The sequence below is a fragment of the Lissotriton helveticus genome, chromosome 5_1 (genome assembly GCF_964261635.1).
Source record: "Lissotriton helveticus chromosome 5_1, aLisHel1.1, whole genome shotgun sequence".
NCBI classification, from domain to species: domain Eukaryota; kingdom Metazoa; phylum Chordata; class Amphibia; order Caudata; family Salamandridae; genus Lissotriton; species Lissotriton helveticus.
Window position 1 is genome coordinate 1720649973 of NC_136065.1, and position 17559 is coordinate 1720667531.

Here is a 17559-nt window from a genome sequence, read left to right on the forward strand (position 1 = left end):
TCTGGATCCCCGTGCGACCCTGCCCCACCAAGCACGCTGGCCTTGGCTGACCAGGTCATTCTTCCGACTCTAATGGAGCTGCTGAACTCCTCCATAGTGACTAGCACTGTACCACCCACCTGGAAACATGCCATGGTGCGAGCACTCCTGAAGAAACCCACTCTTGACCCTGGCAACCTCAATAACTACCGCCTGATCTCATTGCTCCCCTGGGTAAACAAAGTCCTCGAAAAACATATTAACATCTCCTTAACCAGGTTTCTCGAGAATAACCATCTGCTCGACGCTACCCAGACGGGCTTCCGCCCCAAACATGGGACGGAGACGGCTCTGATGGCAGTAACAGAGGAAGCAAGGCGGATCTTAGATCAGGTGGGATCAGTGGCAGTGATCCTCCTTGACCTGAGCGCCGCCTTTGACACGGTGAACCATAAAATCCTCTTGAGACGTCTTCTTAGCATAGGAATATCAGGTAGAAGCCTTGGCCTTGTTCAAGTCCTTTCTAAGTGATCGGACCTTCCAAGTTTTTCAAGGAGCCTCTGTCTCCGCAACCCAGTCTCTGGGCTGCGGGGTGCCACAGGGCTCCTCCCTGAGCCCTACGCTATTTAATGCGTATATGAGACCGCTGGCTGGGATTGTCCGTCCGCATGGTATTAAGATCATTACATATGCGGACGACACCCAGCTGGTGGTCTCTCTTACGCATAAGAACTGCCACCAACCACAGACCAGCCTGACCACCTGCTTGCAGCAGGTGAAGAGCTGGATGACGAAGTCATGCCTGAAGCTCAACGGGGATAACACTGAGCTCATGCTCCTTGGGCCTACAGCTCCCTCGACCTTGGAGCTGTCATGGCCCATTAGTTTAGGTGCACCTCCCACACCGAAAGAAAATATAAAAAGTCTTGGGGTGTGGCTGGACAAATCCCTGACCTTCAATACACAAGCAACTAAACTGTCAGCAACTTGCTTTGGTCTCATCAGGATGATGAAAAAAATCCTCCCGCTTCTACCTTTTGACGCCAAGCAGGTAGTTATTCAGGGCCTAATCCAGTCCCGCATTGACTTCAGTAACACCCTGTACTTAGGGGCGCCTGAATACTGCCTGCAGCGGATTCAGAACTGTGCAGCACGCACACTCCTTGGAATCCCACGCAGAACACCGATAGAGCCTGGGCTGAGAGCTCTACACTGGCTCCCTGTCAGAGAAATAATTAAGTTCAAATCCATGTGTATCACCCACCAAGCTTACTGGAAAGCTGGCCCAACAATCAGCCATTTTCTGATCACCCCTTACTATCCAAAGAAAAAGCTTCGCTCCTGCCATGCCTTTCTGGCAGCAGTCCCCCAGATCCGGAGATCCAGAGCAGGAGGCCGGTCTTTTTCCTACAATGCGTCCAAGCTATGGAACTCACTTCCCCTACATCTAAGATCCAACCCTAACCTGCTGACCTTCCGAAGACAGCTCAAAACTTTTCTTTTTAACTAACCAAGCTTACCCATGGACCGATTTCACTTGAAGGTTCAATCTAGTTCCTAGCGCCTGGACGCCTCAGGGCAGCTGCTTCGCTTAACAAAACCCCATTTCATTTCATTTCATTTCATTTCTCTACCAGATCGCCTCCCCCTGTGTGAGCCACTTATCACTTCATCAAAGCAGCCTGAGTAATCCTGTTAACTCTGACCAATCAGGGAAGAGGGCTCGAAGACTGAATTTTGGCATACAGATAAGAAAGTCTTATAACTTCTTTTCTGCATACTTAAGGATAAATTCAACAATGGCTTTCTGTTGGATTTATCAATACCAGTCTCTTAATTCATTGAGCAGTATTTATATTTAATTCCTAGCAATATTTATACATTCATAAACTATTGCCATGTTATCCTATAGGGTTAGGCATCGACAATGGGGAAACTGCAACGTGAAATTTCTCCACCATCAGGGAATATATAAAACATACTTTATAAGGACCCTGATTATAGTTACCGGTCCCCCCACCCCAGGGGCACCTAGAGGAGACATTAAGGGTCCTGAATATGCAACAATTGTATATATCCTCACCCCACAGAGCTCTTAGCACCAAAGTAAATTGCTAAGCACTCTACTACAATGGGGAAAGTGAAATGTTAAATATCTCTGTCTCCAGGGAATATAAAACTACTTTTTTTAAAGGCCATCATTATATGACCCTCCTTACCTGGAACACCAAGAGGAGAGCTGGGGTACCTAATATGCATATTGTAGTTTATACCTTTTTAAGTGCCCCAACCACCAAAGTCAAGTTTGGGCACAATTTACATTTAAAAGCAGTGCTGAAACACAAGGCTGCTTTTAAAATGACAGCAGACACTAAGCAGTGCACACATGCAAGTGCAGAAAGGGTTCTAAACTGCCATGCTCTATTCTTTACTAGGGACTTATAGGTAGTTTTAATTCCCCTGCCCTATTATCTACTAGGGGCTTATAGGGTAAGTCGTACTAATGGTAAGTGTACCCTAATACCTTGTGTACCTTAATGCATGTGTGTGTTTCAACATAACAGTGGGTCTTTTCAACATAGCACAGGCCCTGGGCCTGCCCAGTGGAGCACAGCGCACTCTCAGAGTCAGAAAACCAGCATACGCGGGCCTCAAATGGGACAAAAAGTGTGGGTGTTCTGCAAACGGTTCTAACACTTAGGGCTCAATTATGAGTCTGGTGGTCCATGGACTGCTAGACGTGTGGGGGCACAGCAATGGCAGTCTCCCATCTGCCCTATTACGTTTATGGCAGTGGAACCACCATTGTCCTGCCGCACCTGCCAGGGAACCGCCATTCCCTGGCGGTGTTGCAGTGGTCAGGAGACATCAATCTGCTTGGGGAAACATCTGTGGTAATAGGAGTTTCCTCTCCGCCATGGTTCTCATGGCAGTTCCTCCTCCATGAAAACCCTGGCGGAGAGGAAAGAAAGAGGGCCCTACAGGGGGTATAAATGAAAACCAAATACTCATTAAGTAAAACATTATATTTCTTTAAGATAGTTTCACCTTTTCATCTTAGAGCTGCAGTATGATTAACTGCCCTCCAGCTCCTGGTCTTCTATTGGAGGGCCCTCTTTTTTTCTCTTTCTCTTTCCTAGTCTTGTTGAGATTAAATGTACCCATTGAAGTCAATAGCTGTGTTCAGTTTTCAGGTGCCAGAGGGGTCATGTGTAAAACTTTCACACAAGCTGAATTCTCAGGAGAGCTTGTTTATCCTTCCTAGATTCTGAGGACAGTAGGCATACTAGTGGGAATATTTGTTCACCATTTAAAGACATAGGACACTACATAAGATACATAAGATACACTCTTTGTCTGACCGACCTGCAGTTTCCAGAAGGAATCACAGCTGTCTTGTATTTAAAAAGTACAATCACAATTAAGATGAGCTGGAAAAAGGTACAGGCTGCGCATTTGTTCTGTGGCAATAATTTGTATCATGTATGTTATCGGATGCTCTGGTTTCATATTGTTGGATTGCTGCATTACCTCCTCTTCGCCTTCCTCATCCCACTACTTAGTTTAGGTTTGAATATACCCATTCACCACTTTCCTTCTTCTGCTTTCGATCTGCCTTCTTTTTCTATGTTTGGGTTGAAGAACTACTCAGAAATTCACTCACCGCTCACAGCATTTCTTGTTCCTTTTTGTGCCCTTTTCCTTCCTGAAGAGGGCTATTTTCTTCCTAGGTTTAGTAATGGTAACCCAGTTGTTAGGGGCTCACTCAATCCGAGGCAGACTTTCTCAGCGAGATCTTTCCATCTTCCCAGGATTTTGTCCTAAACCCTCTCATCTTCCAAGACATGTTCAGGAGGTGAGGTGTCCCTCTGATGGACTTGTTTGCGATGGAACCCAACTCCTAACTATTGTTATTCTTGTCCAAATACTATGGACTGCAGTCAGCAGCCATAGATGCCCTAAACAGTACCTGGTTGAGAGGACTTGTCTACACATTCCTTCCTATTCCCTAATTCCAGTGCTTAATTTGCAAAGAAATAAGTGTCAGGGTTCTCATCCAGAGGCCCCTCCAACTTGCACCACCCATTGCCACTGGTAGCACTGCCAATTACAGTACCAACACAACTACTAACCATCACACTCCAAACAAGTGTGACAATTCAGACTGTTTGAAACCCCCATGGCTCTAAAAATGGCTTGAGAGAAGGTATCAGTTGTTTTTAATGTATAATGAGTTAATAAACTACTGTTGGTCTGCTTATCTTTAAATAACACAAACCACGCCACCATGTGGCAGCTGTCTTAAGTGCCAGTGTTCCTAATTAAGCCTCAGTGCTGAGTGCCGGAAACCACAGGCTCAAATTAAGCACTGCCTGATGCCCAGGGTCCTGGCAGGACCTCAGAAGGAGCCAGTGGAGGTCATCATGGTGCCTCCTTTTCAGACAAAGAGACCATGAATTCCCCTTCTGGTACATCTGCAGGTATAGCAGGAGTGGATTCTGCACTCTCTCCTTCTCTCATATGATATCCTCTCCCATTTCTAGACACCTTAGCACATTTAAGACTATTGGTCTGAAGGGTGAGAGGGAAGAATTTATGAAGAAGGTTGTATCACTCTAGTCTCCACCTCTCTACAGGCTTCTAAAAGGTTGTCCACTAATAATGTTTTGATCGCCAGATAGATAGAGCAGGGATACATGCTTTCCCCCTATGACTACGGACACCCCTAATATTCCTCAATGTTTACAAGAGCAGATTCACAAGGGGTTGTCCGCTTCTAGGCAAAGATCGTAGTAGTCAGTTTTAGGGTATTTAGATCACCTTGGAATGAGTTTTCTTCTATGGAACCTATAATATCAAGGTTAGTTAGAGGATTGAAATCTTGACACCTAAGTATCGTAATCCCTTCTTAGCTTGGGATATACCCCTAGTTTTCCTTCAGAGGACTCCCTTCTAGCCCCCTGATACTATGTCTAAAAAATTCCTCACTCTGAAGATCTTTTTTCTGTGCGGTTATTAGCACAGGCAGACGTTTAGGGGAGGTGGATGCTATACCGTGTCAGCATCCTCAATAAAAAATATATAAAAATCGTATTGTACTCTCTCTAGAGCCCAAATTCTGGCTGAAAATCAATACAGACTTCCATAGCCATCAGCTGGTTGTTATTCCTGCTCCATAACATGACAAAGAATAGTCTGATATACCTATTCACCTTCTAGTTTTAGTAAGAGCCGTAAAATATATTTGAAAAGATCTTCTAAGTGCAGGGTCTTCAATCCCCTTTTTTTTATTAATTACTGGCCTGTCAAGGAAGAACAGAAACCTTCCTCCTACGCCATGGCATAGGGGATAAAGATGGCCCATTGAGTGTTTTGATTTGCATGTTTTGTACAACCAAAAAACACTATATATCCTTACAACCAGAAGGGACTGATGGATGTAAAGTATAATTTCCTGGATTCATCCATGGGGTTCATATCTGTTTTCACAGTAAACTTCAAGTAGGCTGAAACCATGAAACATAGGAAAAATGGACTAGCACTTCACAAAATGCAGAAACGCTGCTTGTTGTTGAAAGGTGTAAAGATAATGCTTTGAGCAATGGTAATGTGCTTTTTTTTTAAAAGAATGTCTTCTTGCACAACACGTTTTGCCAATTTTTTGAAAAAGGACAAGATAGAAGGTTCTTCAAATTGCGCACAAATGTCTAATATTTAAGTTAAATCAATTCTCAATATTGCTACAAGGGACAATAGTGACGTCTATCCAGCGTCAAAAACAATGTAGTAAACTACATATAAGACATTTATAAGCAATATATCCCGAGCAGTTGCAATCTGCGTTAGGAAAAGCAATAAAGAAGAAAAAGTCTTTCAGTATCAATCTTCTTCTTTTAATGTTCTTAAAATAATATTTCTTCAGATCTTTAGCCTTTAGCCAACACGTGTTTCGTCTACAGCAGTCTATGCTGATAGACTTCGTCAGGGCTGTCTGATTGTTAGAACTAGATCTGTATTTCTGATTGGATTTATCCCATAGACAAATTCAATGTCACTCGTAAAATCTTAAAAGGACTATCCAGTCCAATGAAGTAGCAGAATGAAATTAATGTTCTTGAATCGCAAACCCACGTCTGGGTTGGTCAAATCCCACAACTGTGTGCAGTTGAATCTGTATCTCACGAGTATTCAGGGCGCGGCGTGAATACTCGTGAGATACAGATTCAACTGATTCAACTGCACACAGATTAAGATTTTACGAGTGACATTGAATTTGTCTATGGGATAAATCCAATCAGAAATACAGATCTAGTTCTAACAATCAGACAGCCCTGACGAAGTCTATCAGCATAGACTGCTGTAGACGAAACACGTGTTGGCTAAAGGCTAAAGATCTGAAGAAATATTATTTTAAGAACATTAAAAGAAGAAGATTGATACTGAAAGACTTTTTCTTCTTTATTGCTTTTCCTAACGCGGATTGCAACTGCTCGGGATATATTGCTTATAAACGTTTTGCCAATTTTCTGAAGAAAAAACAACAGTTTGGTTTTATTTTGGCTATTTTCTCTGTTCCCTGAATCCACAAACCCTACGTACCATAAAAATCCTCAAGATTTGGGGGGAAAAAACTTGAATATGACATTGATACCATTTGAGGAAAAATTGTCATGAAGGCTTCAGGGCACAGTTTCTCAAACATAAAAAAGACTCAGCTCTAGGGAGCGGGAGAAGCCTCAGAAGCATAATCGTTAAAATATTTAAAAAGTCTAACAAGTTATTTGTATAATTTAGCAACGAAATCCTCTTGCTTAAAAGATGTAAAATGTTTGTATATTTATACTCTTCCTAAGTAGCAGAATAAAGGAGGTAAGTCTTTTTTTATTGAGGCTTTGCATTCTTGCATTAGGAGATTCACACAATACGATATAGTAGTTAAAAAAACAGTGTATTAAACAGAACATAACTAGAATACAAACTAATGCACACATGGAGTATTGTTAGCTTAATCATTCTAATTAACCTAAATATCAATGAACCTTCTTCAGTCACAAACCGTAAACTAAATATTACAGATGTATTCAACTAGAATCATTAAGAGTAACAATGGGTTATTTCACGTTAATAATTATTCAAACATTTCAAATTATTTGAAACAGGCAAGGTAAAGGGGGATACAATCATGCAAATTGGCATGACCTACCTCATACATTTACTTCTACCAACCTGCAAAGTCTTCAAGGAGATCTTTGTTGTTGATATTTTTGACGTCAGCCTCCAGGAAGTTAGAAAATGGCAGGAGAAGGATCCTGGAGCAATCGATCTGTCATCTGCTGCAAAAACGCTTTGCGAACATGAAGGACAAAGGTATGTATCCTAAAAACTTACCAGCTCTTTATAGATATTTCAAGGATTATCCCATCTGGGGCATGTATTACACGTCTATGTCAGAATGGTCTTCTCTTACTATGTCCTGCATAGGTGCTAGTGAAACCGCACTACTTTAATTTTTATCGGGTTAATGGCAACTAGGTAAGACTTTTGCATTTCTGATCAGAATTTCAACATGCAGTGGTAAAACCAAATGGTGTGGCTTTCCTAAATACGTTGCATACTGACAATACTGCAGTGAAAACATGCTTTCACAGAGAACATACAAAGAGCCAAATTGCACTGTCGCATGTGGACACACAACAGAAACTGGCTCCTTGGCACAGACGGCTTGCAAACGTGTATTGGATATGGGTACATGTGCACGCAAAGCAGGTACACATTTTTTGCTGTTTAAAGAATTTGAGCAATGTCTCCTTATTTATTCAATTCTCCCAATAGCCTTTTCATTTCCATTCTAATGTTAATTTCAGAAGAAAGACTATTTGTTAATGTTCTTCTTGCTTTGTCATAAATATTTTTATTGATTTTGTCCTTAATTTTTGTAGTATTTTAAGTTTTTGAATGTGCAAACAGCTGACATGTGTTTCGCCGCTAATGGTCTATTGGACCGGGGCTTTTTCAAGGCTGCAAGAGATGTAACGTGACAGTGTCAGTTTAAATAAAATTACTAAAACTGTATTGAGAACCACTACCGAGTGAGGAAACTATGTTGTGCATAGGTGTCTAACTTTCAGGAAATACAGGGGAGTGTACTGGGGAGTGAAGGGAAAAAAGTGAAATGGAACCAGTGACCAACAAAATGAAAAAAAAAACACCTCAAAGGTATAGTTGATGGGGTACTATTAAGGGTATTAGCAGACACGACAGTGCAGAGAAATTTCCCGTGATAATCTGGCTCTCCTTAGAACTGTTAGAGCCCAATACAAAAAACATATCTTCAACCAAAAAGCCTCCTTTCTCCGGTCACAACTTGACCAGACTAGAAAGCGCCCTAGAGAACTCTTTAACATTGTTAAAAAACAAACCTCCACTGGCCCTCCTAAAATATAAGCCTCTATTTACAGATGCAAAGAAATTGCCAGCTTCTTTACGAATAAAGTCAACAAGATCGAACTATCCTTCTCTTCCCTCCCCCTCTCACTCCAACCTCCCCCATACAACACATCCTCCCCAACACTCCTAACTCACCTTTGTCCACTTTTCCACACCTCACGGTCCTTCTCAACCCCTCCCTGCTCTCCCTCAACCAGACCCCTTTCCCTAAGGCCTCCCTGCTAAACACAATGCCTCATGGAGTGATTTTAAGCCAGTATCAGAATCTACAATCACTAATATCATTGCCAAACTCAAACCTTCCTCCCACTCCAAAGATCCTCTTCCCGCCCATTTGGTTCAAGAACTCAAATTTATCATTGCCCCAATATGGACCAATATCATCAACTCCTCTCTTTCCACTGACTGTGTCCGCGCCTCCCTTCAGCTTGGTCAAATCTCACCCATTCTTAAAAACACCACTGCCGACCCCAATGACCTTAACAACAATCTCTAACCTTCCATTCCTCTCTAAAGCCCTTGAAAAATGTGTCCTATCGCAATTAGAGAAACATATCGTCCCCTTCAATCTCCTTAATGCTTTCCAATCTGGCTTTAGAAAGGGATGCAGTACAGAAACTGCTATGTTAAATATTACTGATGACATTCATCGCTCCCTAGACAAAGGTGAATCCTCACTACTAATCCTCCTTGAACTCTCAGCTGCATTTCTCAAAGAACGGTTTGGCTCATTCCTTCATAATAGATCACAGCAAATCAAGCTCAGCCACTTCCTCTCTGAACCGCATCCTGCCTCACTCGGTGTCCCTCAAGGATACATCCTCTCCCCAAGCCTATTCAATCTTTTCATGGAACCACTCACCCTCATTCTCAAACAAGCTAATATCAGTTACCACCTCCATGCCGATGATACCCAATTATACTACAGAATCAAATCCCAAAAAGACATTCTTCACCTCAATGACACCTTGACTAGAGTTCAAACCTGGTTCCATCTGAACCATCTCAAACTGAACCCGAAAAAAAATGAAATCATACTTTTCACCCCCAATAACAATTCCCTTCGGATTCAACTCTGGATCCATGACATCAAAGCTCTTAATTGCTCACTCTCCACCTCTAATTCAGTTAAATCCCTAGGCATCAGTATCGACCAGAATCTAAAGCTCATCCCCCAAATTAAAAATCCAGCCAAAAGTGCTCTTTTCACCCTTCACCACCTCAAGAAAATTAAACCATTTATTCCAGCGGATGATTTCAAAGTTGTTGTGCAATCGCTTGTCCTTTCCAGGATTGACTATGGTAACGCCACATTGGCAGGCACCCCTAAAGTCCACCTTGCACCAATTAAATCTGTCCTCAACTTAGCTGCTAGACTTATCTCTGACTGTAAAAAAATTGACCACATCTCCCCTGTCCTCAAAAATCTCAATTGGCTCCCAATAGAAGGAAGATCCACCTTCAAGATTGCCTGCATCACTCACAAAGCTTTTCACCAAAACACCTCCTCTTACCTTGCAACCAAACTACATAAAGCAGGATGCTCCAGGTCCCTGAGGGCACAAACTCCCTGGTCCTGATTCCTCCCAGACTCAAATTTCAAAAGACCCAATCCCTTGCATTTTCTGGTACCGCTCCTACAACTTTGAACTCTCTTCCCAAGGATCTTCGCTGCAACCCCTCTTACCCTCTCTTCAAACAAGAACTCAAAGTACTTCTTCTCAACAAATATTGGGGTATCTAATGTTACTGACTCTGAACTTGTTCACTCTTTTCTCTCCCCACCCCCTCTCAATCCTTTCATATTCTCACTCCCCCTCTCTACACCTCTTCTCTCTCCTAACTTTCAATATTCATTTACCCCTACATTTGTTTTCTGTTTCTTTGCCCCCTTAGCTCTTCTGAATGCAATACCATTTTGTGAATTTTTTTGCACATTGCTAATTTTATCTCAATATGTTTACCTTCCTAGTAAAGCGCTCTGATACTCTTGTGTCCAGCAGCGCTATATAAATCCTTTGAAATAAAATAAAATAAATAAATAAAAATATATTTGAGGGCTACATGCTTTGGCGCTGGCAAGAGGGAGAGTTAAAAGAATCTATTCGCTTTGCAAGTCACGTTTTAGAAAGATTGTCTTACTCATGCTTTCATTAATCTTCTTGCAAGGCAAAATTCATTCGAGTGAAGTCAATTCTCATGTGTTGTTTGATTGGATTGGTAAGTTTAGTAATCAAACTTTGGTCAATAGTTGTGCAATTAGTTGTTAAATAACATGCTTAATTAGAAAAACAAGCATAAGTCAATATTCAATAATACATATCCTGTGTACCTTAACAAGTAATCATAATGATAGTATGCAGTTTCCTTCAAATTTGTCATAAAATATTGGTTTTCCAGACAAACGAAAAACTGAGTTCTAATCTGTTAGGAAGATAAGCACAAAAAACGGAAGAAGCCATAAGCAAAAAATGACATTGTTTATAATACATGATTGGCCAACAGTTAGGATAATGAGTGGTATAACTCTGAATATGAGAAAAGGAAAAAGGCATCATATCCTTCATTTTCTGGCTTTATGCTCTCTGCAGTAACAGCTATAAGATTAAAAGTGAATCCAATGATGGTCCCTTGACGGAGCGCTATCATCATGCCTCGATTTCGATTTGATCAAAAAGCCTAGGCAACGGAAGCGAGGGCAGCAGGGGCTTAACAAATGCCCATGCATCCCCGGCAGTGCGGGGGTGGCCCTCAACCTCAAGGGCCCCCCCCTCTCAGCACTGCACTTCGGCCTGAGAGCTCCTAATAGAGTCCGGAGGGGGCCCCTCCACGTACCTGGCAGGGCGGCCCCCGCAATTATTGTTACACCACAGGAGGGCAGAGTCGAAATAATGTTATGCCAATATTAAAGTGTCAATATGATGCAATGGTATAAAAGTCAGCATTCCGATTTTAATTTGACATGGCAATGACTCGAGGTAGTGTGGGTGTAAATATTTGATATTTTTGCTTCTGCAGTGTGTCCGGGGGTCAGTTTGTGTTGCATGTGCATGACTGATTGTACCTGTCATCTTTGAGTATGTTCTCATAGCTAATGGAATTTGCAATGAAATATTGCATTGATAAACAGAGTGCAGAATCATTAATACCCCTAGTAGAATGTTGCTGCTACTCTTCTTACCAAAACAAAAGTGGTGTTCTGTCATCCTCCTCTGGCACAGATGATGAACCTGGCAACTGATATATTCTTCATACCCTGCAAATTTATGCTTACATAAAAAGTATTTAATTAGATAACAATTCAACTATACTATATGTCGATTAGTTTGATTTATGTCAATAATATCTATTTGAAAAACAACTATGATGCTTGATTGTACTTTTCAGATGTCAAATTGTCACTAATGCCTTGAAATGTAAGTATGATGGTAGAATCTTCTAGTAGCCACCAATATGTAACTGACAGTGTCTAAGCAAAGGCTGAAAAGGTCTGATAAAAAGAAGTCAATTGGAGAAAGCCACTGCCTCAATGGCCACTATCTATATTCCGAGTGTCTGAAATAATATGACACATCTATTTGTGCTGTGAAGTCACACCTGAAGATGAAGTATGCAGATTTTATTTATCTGATACTGTCGTGTCCACCCAAATATTATTGGGGTCACACCCAGTAAACCCCCAAGCCCCAAAAGGAAACTTACCTTTGTTGGAGAAAAATGAACTGACAAGGGTCTCTCAGTTCCTCTCCAGTGAGTTATGCTTTATCAGACAGGGAGTATCAATAGTCAGACACACCTGTCCTATAATCTGTTATCTGCAGGGTGATAGATGTAATCTTGTCTGTGTACTACAAAGCAGCCTTCACACCCCCCCCGCACACACACAAGCACACACACACACATACTCTATCAATATATTATTTAGCAGAAGTTGTCTGAGACTCCACACATAAAAAGATAGGCCTATCCTATAATTTTATGTGCAGAGTTCTCCATCCGACTGCAGAGTCTCCACAGTTCTAAAATTATTATTCGTAAAATGTAACTATTAGTTTGTGTCAAAAGGCCCTTAGAGTTTGCAGCAACAGTACTGTGTGTATTTCTTGGTAGGTCTACCTGCAACTGTATGTTAACATGCACAAACCTATATGTGTATTAGTTTAGCCTTGCATAGTTTCATGCTGTTAAATGCACAGAAATGTACTCTTCTCAAGGGTCAGTGGGTGCGATTCAAAAGGGCAATTTGTTCCATTTTTCAGTGAAGAATTAAAACAAATGTCAAAATGTAAATATAAACACTCCTGGAATTCTTTGTGAATCCCATGAAAGTTAGAAAGTTGCTCTAATAATAGGCGCTAAACAATGGGATAAAAATTCCGGTTTTCAAGTTGGCTTTTTTGTTACATTGGCTGACTGTATATTTCTTAGTTGATGTGTTTCTTAACAATTTGCATGTTTTACGTTGTTTGTCAAATCCTTCACTTATAACGAGTTTCAGAGAGGGGGAAGAGAGAAGAAGAAATGCGTGGCATGGGGAGAGGAGTTGGTTTAAGGGCTAGAGCAGTCGACCTTGAACCTGAGGAGCTCGGTTCAAGTTTCGGCAAAGACACTGACATTCCTGTGATTCTGGGCAAATCACGTATCTCCCCGTGCCTAACAAAAATTAATATGTTTCATGTAACGCAACTGGTGCTATGTAAAACGATCTGATACTCGTACCTTCGGGTCAAGTTCCCGCTATATAAAACTCAGTAAAAAATAAAAGGCATGATCTTTTGGTTGGTTTACAAACAAAGCAACGGTGCACCACCAAGGGGTTCAACCAGCAGGGATAAATCAAATGTCCATATTCAACAGTTCTTTGATGTTTCTTTTATTTATTTGTTCTTATTTTCTCTTTGTTATTGTTCCAAACGAGACAGTACAATCAACACAATGGACAACTGACGCGTTTCGTCCATATACAGGACTTCTTCAGGGCATAAGGATAAAGTAGGGAAGGCCCATTCAGTCGTTTTACATAGGGCTTGTAATGTCTTACTGATTGTCGTTCCCCATCAAGGGCAATATATTAGAAAACAGTGGTCCTGAAGTAATTTTATAGGAAGTAAGAATGAACAGCAGGTCCACGTTCACATGAATGGGCGTAATTCCCTAACACAAGCAATATTCCATAATAAGGTAATGTCCTGACTATATCTCCCAATGCTATTTAATAAAGATAAGCAGAGGATAATTTGGTAAGCGTCTCCTTCTGACAACCTCCAGATGACGATAAACGTTAAAGGACAGTGAAAAAGATCTTTTATCGGACGGTCCTTATCATATCACGTCTACTTCATCTAGCAACGCCTATGTGTAGTATATGTTGCTACTGGGGGAATGATCATACTCAACCTTTCCCGTGTCAAATCTAGAATGAATCCGTCGCGCTCCTAAGTAGGTCCCTTTCAACGTACAATGTCCATCTGTACTAGAATAAGTCACCGAATATCTATAATTAATCAAGTAAGAGAGGAGGCGTTCCCATAGAAAAATTATCATCAGTTAATACACCCCAGAGTGTCTCCAGACCAGCCAAGATATAGGCATAATGGCGCGGACCTCAATACGGGTGGTGAAAGGCGTGAACACCAATGATCTTTTGGTTGTTTTATAAATCCTCAGCAGTAGTGTTTCTCACAGTAATACTGAAATACTAAAACACATTGCCATTTAAATACATATTGTATCATGTCTGCACACTATGAAGAACTTGATGAATCGTTTTCTATATGTACAGCTGTGTACTGTAGGATGGAAACATTATGAAGTTGCAAAGTATGACAAACAGTTAAAAAAAAGTTAACATACTGATATGATATTTGTACAAACTGCATCGAAGAAGGGCTGGAAGAATAAGGCCACAGCCATGATGAGTGCAGTAAGTAAGCTTCCATACAGTTTATCTGTCACATATTGATAAATCGTCCTTTACTTACAAATATCATCAGGCTCATCTTAGTTAGGACATTTGGTAGCAGGTGAGCACAAACATTACTCTTCATGAATATGCAAAGGGTGTGCAATATAACAATATACCACACAACAACGTAGGGCATGATTTCCGATGGCGGTCAAACTTTAGTCCGACCGCCATCCTGTTGGGAATGTGACCTCCCAACTAGCTGTCGGCAGTCCTGCTATAGGGATTATGATGCAACCATTTTGCATATCCCTGCACTATGTGGCAGGCACCATGCAGTGCCTGCCACATTGGTGCAGGGATATGTAGGAGGCACCCAGAACCCAAGGCTGAGAGCAAGGTGGAAAGGGAGTCCACTAGGGGCCCCCAAAGTCCCTTTCCACCAGCCTTTGGCCAGCGGACAGGGACATTGTAATCCCTACGGCGGTGCCTGAGCAGGAACCACCACTGTTGGATTCAAGCCCTTTTGATGCACCGACCGACTCCTTGAGCCCGTCGGATATGTGGGGTCGGTCTCTCCATCTGCCACCCATTGTACTGCAGCAGGCAGACCTCTGCGGTCCGATGGTGGTGGGACCACCACTGACAGGCTGACAGTGGCTGTCCCACCACCATCAAAATCAGGCTATATTTAGTAGAGAACTTAGGACCAGATATATGAAGATGTATTGAGTTGGTGATCAGTCACAAATTGATTAGGGTTAAGTTCTGTAAAATAGGGTCAAGTGATGAACAAAAGTTGGAAAAACTACTGAATCAAAAAATAACAAATTAAAACATACATATATGTATTAAAGATTCACAAACAGTGATTCATAGGAAAAGCCCCCTTTGCATTCACAACTTATTATCAAATAGAGAAAGGTATTATGCATGCGCAAAAATAAAAAATCTTAAAAAAAATAATCATAAACTTAAAAACATAAAATTCCATGTAATCTTTGTTTGGGTAAAACTCAGAAAAGCACTCCACTACCCCAAAACACACACTTATATCATCATTGTAGCATTTTTGTTCAGAAATAGGAACATTATGTAAAATGAATGGAACATGACTATATAATCGTAAGGGGAGCTTTTTCAATGTGTTTAATTAAACATCAACTCAACACCTTCTCCGATGACCAACAGTGCCTCTGAATTGAGTATGTTGATGGATCGGTGCCAATTTCTCCTTATTGTACCCTGATGAGGTAGACTGTTCTTCCCTCTTCAGCTTACAAGATACTTAGGCTGGATCCATCTCCAGTCCCCCAACAGAATTACAGCCCTAAAAGCAAAATTAAACATCTTCATCTTCTCTACTGCAGTTGACATTAATTGTAAGGCCTTCGTAACATCTCCTACACAGGGTTTATTCTGCGCCTTCATAGGCCTGGTCGCCCCCATGCTCCTCCTGCCTCCTGCTACCTGGTTTGCCGCTGACTTCTCCTACGCCGACCGCATCTTCCTACAGGTGCCCCAGCCGCCGCTGAGCCGCCCGCACTCGATTTTCCCGCCGCTGCCTCCCCGCGGCCCCGCCCCCCCGCCAGCCGATTGGCTCCCACGCTCCCGCCACCCAGCGGACCCTCCCTCCCGGCTCCCTTCTTAAGGGGACCCTGCCACCATCTCTGGAGCGACCACTGCGCCTTCATAGGCCTGGTCGCCCCCACGCTCCTCCTGCCTCCTGCTACCTGGTTTGCCGCTGACTTCTCCTACGCCGAACGCATCTTCCTACAGACCCTCCCTCCCGGCTCCCTTCTTATGACGCCCCCACGCACGCGCAGCGGAAGCACCGATTGTGCGCCAAAGGCAAGCCCGTCTGCGCCCGTCCGCGCCTGGACCGCGCCCAGCGCCAGGACCCCTGGCCCCCGACGGACCTACGACGCCGCCACCCTCATCGCACTGAAACCCGACCGACCAAGAGCCTGCCACCGAGCGACCCCGAGACGCACCCACGGACCCTTCACCTGTCAAGCCTGCAAGTTCACCTGCCTCCGGATCTGCACCGCAGCCACCAAGCCGAGCACCAACAGCCACCTCAAGTGCATCCTGCTCAACACCCGCTCTATCCACAGACACGCCATCGAACTTTGGGACCTGCTCCACACAACTTCACCGGACGTCGCCTTTCTCACGGAAACCTGGATGAACGCCTCCTCAGCGCCCGACATCGCCATCGCCATCCCAGACGGATACAAGATCACCCGGAGAGACCGCGTCAACCAGACTGGAGGAGGCATCGCCATCGTACACAAGAACACCATCCGCATCACAACCGACTCCAACGACACCTTCACCGCCGCCGAGTATCTCCACTTCCAGATACACACCGACCCAAAGAGGACCCTCAGAGGCACCCTCGTCTACAGGCCCCCTGGACCACGTACACAATTCAGCGACGACATCACGGACTTCATCAGCCCGCACGCCCTCTGCTCCGCTGACTACATCATCCTAGGTGACCTCAACTTCCACCTGGAGAACAACAAGGACCGCAACACCGCCGCCCTGCTGGACAATCTCGCCAACATCGGACTCAAGCAACTGGTCAACACCCCCACCCACGACGCCGGCCACACGCTTGAACCCGTCTTCTCATCCAGCAAGCACATCACCTTCAGCCACTCCACCGGACTTCACTGGACCGACCACAGCTGCGTCCACTTCAGCTTCAGAAGAACCACGACCAACCACCACCCGCAACAGGTTCCTCACAGGAGCTGGAGTAAGATCACCGCCGACCAGCTCACCACCTGCCTCACCCAGAACCCACCCGCCAGCACAATAGACCCCAACGAAGCAGCCCGGCAACTTCACGCAGTGGCTGACCGCCTGCGCCGATGACCTCGCACCACTGAAGAATCCTCCTAGCAGAGCCAGAAGCAAGAAGGCCTCCTGGTTCACCGAAGAACTCAAGGACTCCAAGAAGAACTGCCACACCCTTGAGAAAGCCTGGCTCCTCGACCAGACCACAGACAACATGACCGCCCTCAAAGACGCCACCCGCAAGCACCACCAGCTCATCCGCTCAACTAAGAAGAAATCACTGAAAGAACGACTGGACAACAACGCCCACGACAGCAAGGAGCTCTTCAGCATCGTCAAGGAGTTCTCCAACCCCAGCACCGGCAACAACGACGTCACTCCTTCACAGGATCTCTGCGACTCTCTTGCCTCGTTCTTCC

At 43.5% G+C, this 17559-nt stretch overlaps 1 protein-coding gene across 1 annotated transcript in view; it reads left to right on the forward strand.

Moving 5' to 3' along the window:
- Positions 1–17559, forward strand: part of LOC144753798 (nicotinamide N-methyltransferase-like) — a 56854-nt gene that overhangs the window by 16349 nt on the left and 22946 nt on the right. The window contains exon 2 of the mRNA XM_078641369.1: positions 7140–7347. Within this exon, the coding sequence (XP_078497495.1) occupies positions 7140–7347 (208 nt within the window). The remainder of the gene's footprint in view (positions 1–7139; positions 7348–17559) is intronic.